Source organism: Pteropus alecto, unplaced genomic scaffold, assembly GCF_000325575.1.
Source record: "Pteropus alecto unplaced genomic scaffold, ASM32557v1 scaffold92, whole genome shotgun sequence".
Lineage (NCBI taxonomy): Eukaryota > Metazoa > Chordata > Mammalia > Chiroptera > Pteropodidae > Pteropus > Pteropus alecto.
In genome coordinates, this window is record NW_006432447.1 from 3,493,533 (window position 1) to 3,503,543 (window position 10,011).

Consider the following 10,011-nt stretch of genomic DNA (forward strand, 5'->3'; position numbering starts at 1 on the left):
CATGTTTCTATGTCTGTAAACTTATTTTCTGGAGATTTTTCTCTTTCTTTCTGAGATGCCTTGTCACCTTGGTTGTTCATGGTGCTTAATGGACTATTTCTCTGCCTGGGTATTAATGCAAATGTATTCTGCTTTTTTTCCAGAAAGATGTATTGTATAAAGGTCTCTTTTTAGCCTGCTGCAAAGAAGGTGCTTTTCTTTTGGCTTCCAGTAGGTGGCGTCTAAGCCTCTTGAATCCCTGCTTTATATAAAGCCTTAATGTCTTTATATAATGCTTTTATTTTCTTGTAGATACTTATTCATGCTTGCTACCCTCAATTTCAGTTCCTGTCAGCAACAGTTTCGTTAGCATTTGCTTTGATTCCCCTGGGCTCTGCGGTGATTGGTCTCAGAAGGTATGAGGGGAAGGGGTCCTCTGAATTGGGGGTTGGCTTGGCCTTGGTTTTGCAACCATGGCTAGTAATAGTCAACTGTTGTTTCTCTGCCTTCCCGCTTCTCTGCTTTCTGCCCTGATGACTGGGCCCTTCTGTTGGCTGGGTAGAACTCACAAACTCTCCCAGGCCAGGCTGTTTAGGGAAGTCACAGCAACTTCTCCCCTGTCCCTCCGACTATAGAGAGCGCTGGGAGAGGCAGCTTCTTTATTTCTCCCACTCTACCACCCCGACAGCCGGGATTCTGACCTGTGGTAGCTCTTATGCGCAGATCCCATGCTCAGACGTGCTGGTGTGCAGTTGAGTGGTTTCTGTTGAGTTTTAGATGTTCAGCTTATTTTGTTTCAAGGGGAGAGATCTGGGAACGTCTCTCACTTCGTCATGTTTTCTTTTCTGTCAGTTTATTTCATGTCCTTTCTAGCCTTTTAAAAAATTTTTTTTTACTGTCAAATGGATTATGACCAAAACTTTACTTTTCAGTTTCTTAGATTTTGAAATTGTGGATAAAGGGTGGTAGACTTTCTCTCATATTCTCATCTTCCATTTTATATTTTTAGTTAAGTTTTTTAAATTTTCTTTGTGAAAGTTTTTTTTTAGAGGGATGGGGACATGAATTTTATACCTTAAAAACCTGATTACTATACTTATATGAATTTATATCCTTTTATTCTTAACATCAGAAGGTAAGTATTTTCTCTGGTTATTATAGTAAATTTAAAAAATAAATTTTCATGAAAAAGTCACAGAAGAGTTACTTTGTTAGTGTTTATAAGGTTTTTGATGCACCAAGTTAATTAGCCTAAGTGTCTACATAAAAGTCCTGTCAGCTTGGCACTTCCTTTTTAGAAGTATAAATTTTATGATATCTGGAGACATTGCCTTCTCCTTCCCATATTAAGAGTTATATATGCTGAAAGCTCTTAAAACATATAGCCTGACAATATGTCACACATATTTTCTGGAATCATTAAAAGATCTTTATCATTCTCAGTGGTCGTACAATAAAAATTCTATTTTTTAGATACACTTTTTTAAGACATTAATTGGCTTTTAGGGTTTTCTTAAGCCATTATAAAGATGTTAAACATTTTTCTATGTACATCTTGTTTTTATTTTGGATGATTTTTGGGAAAATCATTTAGAACTCTAGAAATTTCTAGAACTAAGATTATTTAAACAAAGGACATGTACATGTTCATAACTGTAAAATTGATTCTTAGCATATTTATGCAATTGTATCTTTTTCGACAGCATTATCCTGTAGCGTGGGTAAATACGATGGTTTTTGACTTTAAAGGACAGTTGAGATCTGGAGACATAGTATTGCACAGTTGGTCTTCATTTCCTGGTAAGATTTACATCCTAATCCTTAGTGTTAAAAAGTAACTTTTGGCATGTGGACTAGTTCATGTTTCTTTTTTACTTTCTGTTCTTTGAATTTAGTAAAGAAACCATTATTTCATATCTTTATTGTTTATTCTAAGACAGATTTCCATAGGTTATTTTAACATATTCAAAAAGTGATTTGTATCTGCATGTATTGAATGTATTCTTGCTGTAAACATTTCATATAAGTTTCTGAGAAATTGTCATAAGGAACATCTGTTATTCCTAGTTATACTAAATTTCTATACTAGTGGAAGGAACATTTACTAATATGGGGAGTACAGTAAAAATGTTTATTCTTTAGTTGGCTTTAGCTTGAAATTTGAACTAAGAGGAACACCTTCCACATACCTGTATTTTTTAGATACTACTCAGAGTACCCCTAACCAATGAAGTTGATGGTTTTACCCCCATTTTATAAATGAGGAAAGTAAACCTTAGAGACAATAAGTTAGTTTGTCAGTTTTACATAATTTGTTCAAACCTGGGTTTTATACAAAAGACTGCTTGATTCCTGCCATTATTCTATACTGTTTTCCCAAATGTTGAAAATTTTTAGTGTAAACTTTGCATTATAATAAGGGTGGGTTTTTTTTTTTGTCTTCATAGTTTGTTTATATATTTAGTATAATTTTGAACTTACTTGCATTTTTAAATTATTTTGTGGGTTGCAACATTTGAAAATGTTCCTATATTGGTAGTTGCTACCCGAGAAATTACTTTTAGATGGATAGATGTGTGTGTATGTGTGTGTGTGTGTGCATGCACGTACAGACACATACATATAATTGGTTAGGACAAATTACAATAAGTTATTTATGAACATGTTTATATATTCCTCATATTCTAATATTTTATGTCTCTGTATATTCTCTTATTCCTACCCTTTCTTGCATATACCTCCAGTAATTTTCACTAATCATGTTAGTCCCTAAATACATAGAAGAGCAGTGCGCAAATACACATTTCTTAAGAGAAACTATAGTTTCAGAGTTAGAGTAAAAATTATGCATTTCACAATATTCTTTTTTGGAAATCTTAATTTGGACTCAAACATGTTCTCCAGAGTCATCAAGCAACTTTACTAGTATTTTTAGAAAAACTTTTGGCAGTACTGACTTGGCATACCATGAACCTAACTTGATCTCCAACAAAATGTAAGATGAAGAATAATGAATACATTTGCTCTGCATGTATCAACTCTAGAATTGTCACATTTATCCCAGTAGGAGCAAGCCAGAAATGAACTTCTTAATGTAGAGTTATCTTTTGGTAGTTTAAACAGTGTTGTAATGAACCTTGCTTATGTAAGGTATATATCTAAGATAAATTTTCAGAAGTTGGTTTATTGTGTCAAAGAATAAGTACATTTGTAATTTTGATAAATAATCACTAATGTTCTTCAGTAGAGATTGTACCAGTCTGTAACCTCTATTTGTAATACATTAGAATGCCTTTTTTGTGATCACTTTTAATCAAGGTTACTTCCATATGTTTGGGGCTGATAAGAGTAATAAATGTTACATTTGACTTTAGATAGGTTGCATTTGTTAGGACAAATAAGTATAATTCTAGTAGTTAGCAAATATAGGATTGTAATTTTCTCAGAAAGCAGCTTTAGAGGTGTATAAATTATAAGAGTTGCTTCAGTCCAGGTGAAAATAGCATCTATAAGATGAGAGAATATTAAAAAAAGATGAGCAAAAGATGATTAAGTAGCTGGAATATGTAACTACTTTGAAAGATTTTCTAGCTTTGAGAGATAATTCTGATTGTGTATACTATGTTGACATTAGGCCTAGATAGAATGGACTTTTATCTTTTATTTCCTGAGGAAATATAATGAGAAGTGCTAAAAATCAGTGTAAGAAAAGAGAAAGTTTGGAGAGGGGAGACTTCAGGTTGTTCTGCTAATCCTGTTGTCTCGTCTTGAGTTTCATCTCTCTTCAATACTTTACTTATCTATGAAATGAGAAAGTTATATGAACGCCAAGGTTTTGTGACAACACTGAAGTGTTAAGATTCCCATTCACAATTCTGTGAATGGACCACGTTTAGAGTGGTAGAAAAAAAGGAGTGCCTTGAAGAAAAAAGCAGTTGGTGAGGTTGAAAGAGTACCACTTGAATGGAGTGTTATAGAAACTACTAGAGAAGGCGTTTAACTGTATCAGCAGTTATGGAATAATAGAGGACCATTAAGTTTGTCAAAAAGAATGTCATTGATGACTTTGAAAATATCAATTTGAGTACTGATGACCATAAAAATCAGATTACATGTGATTAAGAAGTCCATCTATAGTGATGAATTAATAACAATTCTTCTGTGCCACCTTATTTTGGTGGAGGAAGAACAGTCACAATTAAGTTTTTTTTTTCCTCCCCCAAATTGAGACTACTTATCAAATTGAAGAATGAGACAAGGTAACTATTCATTTTTGTTAGTTTCTCATTTTAAAGAGGTGTGTAAACTCATATTCAAATTTTGTTCCAAGTATTAACAGAAAATTAGAGATTTACTGATATAATTGCCAAACTTCTTTAGGTGACACTTTTTAAATCATTTTCATGGTTGAAATTTATTAAAAGTTTGTTTTAGTTTCAAAAATATTTTCTTAAATATCAAAATTATTTGCATATTTTAGATGAACTTGAAGAAATGTTGAATCCAATGGGAACTGTTCAAACAAATCCATATACAGAAAATGCAACAGCTTTGTATATCAAATTCCCAGAGAATAAAAAACAACCTTATTATTACCCTCCCTTCGATAAGGTAAGCTAATTATTTAAAGGGCTACTATGCATGAAATAATTGAATGATTAGTTTCTGGAGCTATATGTTTATAGTTTAAGCTCTGTATGTCTATTTCTTTTTCAAAACATCACACACACACAAAGCATTGCATATATTGACGGCTTGGTTCAGTGGAAAGATCAGTGAGCAGGGAGCCAACTCTACTTAGTCCTGGCTTTATCACTGCCCAAGTGAGACAAATTATCTCTGGAGTTCAGGTTTGTCATTTATATGAGGAACTCACAATTGTTCTCTGAGCTCCTTTTCAATTTAAGAGGGCTATAAATGCAGTCATATGTAACTTTGAACATATGAAATGTTCAGTGGAACATGCCCAGCATGTTAGTTCACAGATTAAAGACATAATCACTGCTGTGTTAGAGTTGGTATCCAAAGAACAGATAATCTGTGTTGAATACTACTATGCATAGGACTTCCTAAGGTACTGTTATTTTTATAGAATCTATTACAAGGACTTCAGTTTCTAAACACATTTCCTTTGCATGAAGCTGCATGTCTTGGGGATAAGGAGAATATCTGGTGGGGACTAGGATAATTTAAACTCTACGAGAGCTAAGCTGTCATATGTTTTATCTTTAGGTGTGGCATCTTTGTTTCAGGTATGATTGATGCTGATTTTCTGATGAAATCTTTGAACAAATTCTCAAATAATAAACAAGAAGTTTCTTTTGTTTCTTTACTCCATTTGAGAACTCTCTACCTTTAAAAATTGATATGCTAAAATTTAATCCACCTGTAAACTAATTTTAATATTCAGCACTATCAGACCTACCTATAGAAAGTAGATTTTTATAGTAAGTAAATTAAATTTATGCAATTTAATGTTTCTTTCTTTACTTTCATTTTAATTGAGTTTTATCCACTTAAGAAATAGCTTTTCAAGTTCTTCTAAATGTGTTTTTCTGATAATAATATACAACCAAATTAAATTTTGTGATTATTATAATAGTTATCCAAATATGTCAAGAATCATATACCTTAGTGTACAATAAGTAGAAAAAGGTACATTTTGACTCATCTATTACATTTATGCCATTTCTTTATTCATTAGAATAGGAATTTATAAGCCATAGCTACTTATGATAGTTGTCCGAGCTGTGGCTGTTTTTGTATTCAATTATAGTATGTGTTCAACAATCAATTACAATTTGTTTTAGATCAAACGAGATGCTTTTTGAAGCATTTTTTACAAATATAACATCTTGTGAAAATATAAGTATTTTTAATCTAATATTTCAAGAGAATTTCAGTTTCTTTAAAATATGTTATTTCAGGATTGCTTAAATCATCTACAGCTGGTCACTAAACTTTCCTTTTGCCTTTATAATCCATTGGAGAGTCTGTCTTTGAAGATTGACTTTGGATGGAGATTTTAGTCTTTAAATATGTGTAAATATATTTATACATATTGGGTTTCCTTTAATAGTATAATTTATATATGATCATTATAAAAAATAATATAGATATAAAAAATGAAATTTCCCTGTATTCTTTTTATTTAATGTTTTTTGCTATAATCACTTGCATACATTTTGCTTTTCAGATCAGTTTTGTTTATGGCTTAATTTTAATAACCACAATCTCATTTTATCATATTAACAATCCTATGAAATAGAGTGTGAATTATCACTACTATCATATTAACAATCCTATGAAATAGAGTATGAATTATTACACATGAGGATACAGACAAATTATTAGTTTAGGATTACTTGACTCAATAACCAGATATGGATTTTCATATTCTTTACCACTGATCTTCCTCCTGGACCAGTAAATTCCCATCTTTTCAAGAATTAGAGCCCCCTTTGAACTTAATAACTTTAAAAATATTTTTAGGCTCTCTTTTGACATTACTTACATCTTTGATTTCTGTTAATTCAGAAAAAAACATGATGAGAAATAACAAAAACTTATTATATATTTAGTAACTCTTACATACCTTTTCAATTTTGAACCAGAATACATTTACCTATAGTAAAAAATTTGTTTTTTTACATACACATGCAAGCCACTTCTCATTTTAGCTGCATTCAATCCTAGTGCATCCTCTGAGTCATAGTCCCTTATAGTAATGCAGTTGTTTCCCAGTTGTCAGGAGTTTGAAGATTGGGAATCACGGTGTACCATTTTGTATTTAAAATTCACATTTACATTATAAAATATAGAACTGCCAGACCATATGTAGTTTCTTGTAGTCTAAGTGCAAGTATAGTCATTTGCATTTAAAATTTTACAAATCTAGAGCTAAAATTTAATTTAAAAAATGTTTTTTAACAGATAATCGAAAAGGCAGCTGAGATCGCAAGCAGTGATAGTGCTAATGTATCAGTAAGTATCAAGGTTTTAAAATACCCTTTCTTATTATAAAGTTGTGCTTATTATTAGCTACCTTCATCTCATTTATGGCAGTGAACTTACAGAAGACCATACTCATATGAAAGAGCAGTCTGTGAGCATGCGTATGTGCATACTGTTTTTTTAAATGGCAGCTGTTTGTAGGTGGTCTGTGTTCAATGGTAAGCCTTTTTTTAATATAAGCATGGGTTTAACAGCTAGTATGTAAGGGATGCTATGACATCTAGTAGATTAACAATACTGTTTTTGTGAATATTAGAGTTGAATGAGAAGGCTGTAGTTTTCTTTATTTCTCTCATGTAAAAGAGCAGGTATAATCAGGCAAGGCTTCATGGTGCTGGGAACCCAAGTTTCTTCCATCTAGGTGTGCTGCCATGTTTTAACATGTGGTTTCTATCTTACAGTTTAATATTGGTGCTTGAGCTTCCTAGGTTACTGTGTTCCAGCCAGCAAGAACAGGAAGAGCAGGACTAGGAGCCACACTCATTCTTTTTAAGAATATCATTAACATGCCTCATTTCTGCTCACATCTCACTAGCCAGAACTTAGTTACATGGCTATTCCGAACTCTAAGTGAGGCTGAGAAATGTAGTCTAGCTGGGAAGTCATGTGCTTGGTTAAGAGTAAGAGCTAATTACTAAAGGAAGAAGAGGAAAATGCATACTGAGGGAGAAACAAGTCTCTTCCACACACTATTCTCATTCTTTTTGCCCAAAGACTACAGAATAGATTACTTTGTTTATAGTTTACAATATATATAATATTCCTACCATTATACTTTTTAATTTATAATTTTTTCAAATTATAAGTTTACAATTTTTAAGTGTCTTCAGTAAAACCACTCTGTATAGATTGGTAATTATATAGTGACCAGCAGGCAAATTGGAGAAAATGTATATGTTTTTGTTATATGCACTGAATTAAAGTACTATTTAATGTTGGCTAGTTGGAGAAATGTCTGGCCCAGGCTATCTTCTGCTTTGCCATTAGAGTTCTCAAAAATTTCTATAACCCTGCAATGCAAATCATCTCATACTACAAGGACTTTAAGAGTAGATCTCTAGTGAAACAGAAGAATTTCATTATAACTATACGCTTATAAGTTAGGCACTTACTGAAACATATTACAGTATAAGAGATAACAATTATGTGGTAGCTAAAAAATATTAATACTTTTTCTCCTACTTTCTAAGTTCTTCTAGCTGGGCTGATTAACAGACAGATTAACAGGAGAAAATCAAATATTTAATACATGCAGATGGGGAATTCACATAAGCATGAAAATTACAAAAATAGTGAGGCAACATTGGGTATATAAAACATTTTTGGACAAAGGAGAAAGGACAGGCAATGGGGTATTAGATTTCAGAAGTAAGAATGGGTGATTTATAGGTAGTTATGGTAGAGCAGAACATACATGGCAGGCAAATTCTTGCTTGGCAACTCAAATGATGGAATACTGGGTATCTAGCTAACAGGCTTGGAGTCTTCCTGACTAATGCTAGGGTGAAGATTCTTAAGGTGATTAAGCCAAGGCTTCCTTCCTAGAGTAGGTTTTTCTGTCTGAATCTCTTGGGCAAGAAATGGGGGGCCCGACCCTCAAATGTTCTTTCTGAGTCTTGTTTCTTAATAAACAGCTTAAAATCAGTATCTCAAAAAGCAGCTTCAGGGTGGGAAAAATTTAGTTCCCTTCAGTTATATAAGGATATCTTCCTTCTGATGCCTATTTTTAGTTACCCTTTATTAGTCTTAATATTGCTCTTTGAACATCAGAAGCATAAAATGGTTTTTTCTATTTCTACTGTGATCTGCTCCTACCTTACCTAAATCAGTTCCCTCCTTTCTGAGAATGTAATATTCTTGCCCAGGTTTGATTACCTTTTTTTTTTTTAATTGGACATATAGTACAGTTAATAAATTGTGAAACCAAAAATGAAAGTTTTTTTCTATAACCCTCATTAACTTTCTTCCTTAGAGATAACTGTAGCTACCAATCCTAATGCTGTGTATTCATTTAGATACCTTTGCGTGTAAATATCTATATCCTTTTTTCAAAAAAAAAAAAAAAGTCAATGAGATCTTTATTATATAATCTTTCTCCTTTTCATTTAATGCATTTTGTGGATCTTGTCATGTCTATGAAGAGGTCCTATTCTCTCTTTTTAAAGCCGCCTTGACATTTCATGACATTAATTGTTAGTATCCATTGTTATCAAACATACGTACACTTACTGATGAATGTTTTGCTTCTTTCCAATTATTCTCCACTAAAATAGTGCTGCAGTGAATATTTTGTACATATTTATTTATGCATACATATATATTAAAAGGATAGATTTCTAGAAATGAAATTATTAGATCAAAATGTATTTGCCTTTTTTCATAAGAATCCTGCAAAAGTGCATACCATAAAGATGGAAAATTTACAACCCACCCACACTGTGGAAAAGTTTCTATCTTATTGCATTTCTGCCAGTCCTTTTAATATGTTACTCCAGTGGACAAAAAATGGTACCACATTATTTTAAGTTGAATTCCCTTATTATTAGTGAAGTTGAGGTTTGTTTCTTTTTACTTTTTAAAATTTCAGTAATCTTTTAAAGGATTTCTGATTATTTCTTTTCTATGGGTATAATATCACCTTAGTTCTCTCTGAGGAATTAAATAATCTTGTTTTTAAAGTGGTCTTGCTTCTTTTGGCGTCTTTCTTCATATGGTTTTTTCAAATATTTGGTGATTCTTAGTTTAGCTCTTTTTATACTTGTGACTTCCTGGCTGTCTTCCTATTTAATGTAATCTGCCTTTGGTAATTGTAGGAGTTAGGGCAGACTGTGCTAACACTTGGGATCTCCTGTGTGTGAAAGTTTCCATACCTTCCGGGATTGGGTGGCTCCATAGGGCTCAGTACCCATGCTCCTCAGTGTGGGGCCCATGCCTTTGCTGTTTCAGCTCAGATGAACGGGACATACTTGACCAAAACAGCTGCTCCATCTGCAGATCCTTTGATAATCTTTCTGATGA

The 10,011-nt window shown here is 32.5% G+C and overlaps 1 protein-coding gene across 2 annotated transcripts in view; it reads left to right on the forward strand.

The window, feature by feature from the left end:
• The window catches only part of PIK3CB (phosphatidylinositol-4,5-bisphosphate 3-kinase catalytic subunit beta), a 178,206-nt gene that overhangs the window by 116,261 nt on the left and 51,934 nt on the right, over window positions 1-10,011 (forward strand). For both annotated transcript variants that reach the window (XM_025043589.1, XM_025043590.1), the window contains 3 exons: window positions 1,683-1,779; window positions 4,460-4,590; window positions 6,913-6,963. In XM_025043589.1, the coding sequence (XP_024899357.1) occupies window positions 1,683-1,779; window positions 4,460-4,590; window positions 6,913-6,963 (279 nt within the window). The remainder of the gene's footprint in view (window positions 1-1,682; window positions 1,780-4,459; window positions 4,591-6,912; window positions 6,964-10,011) is intronic.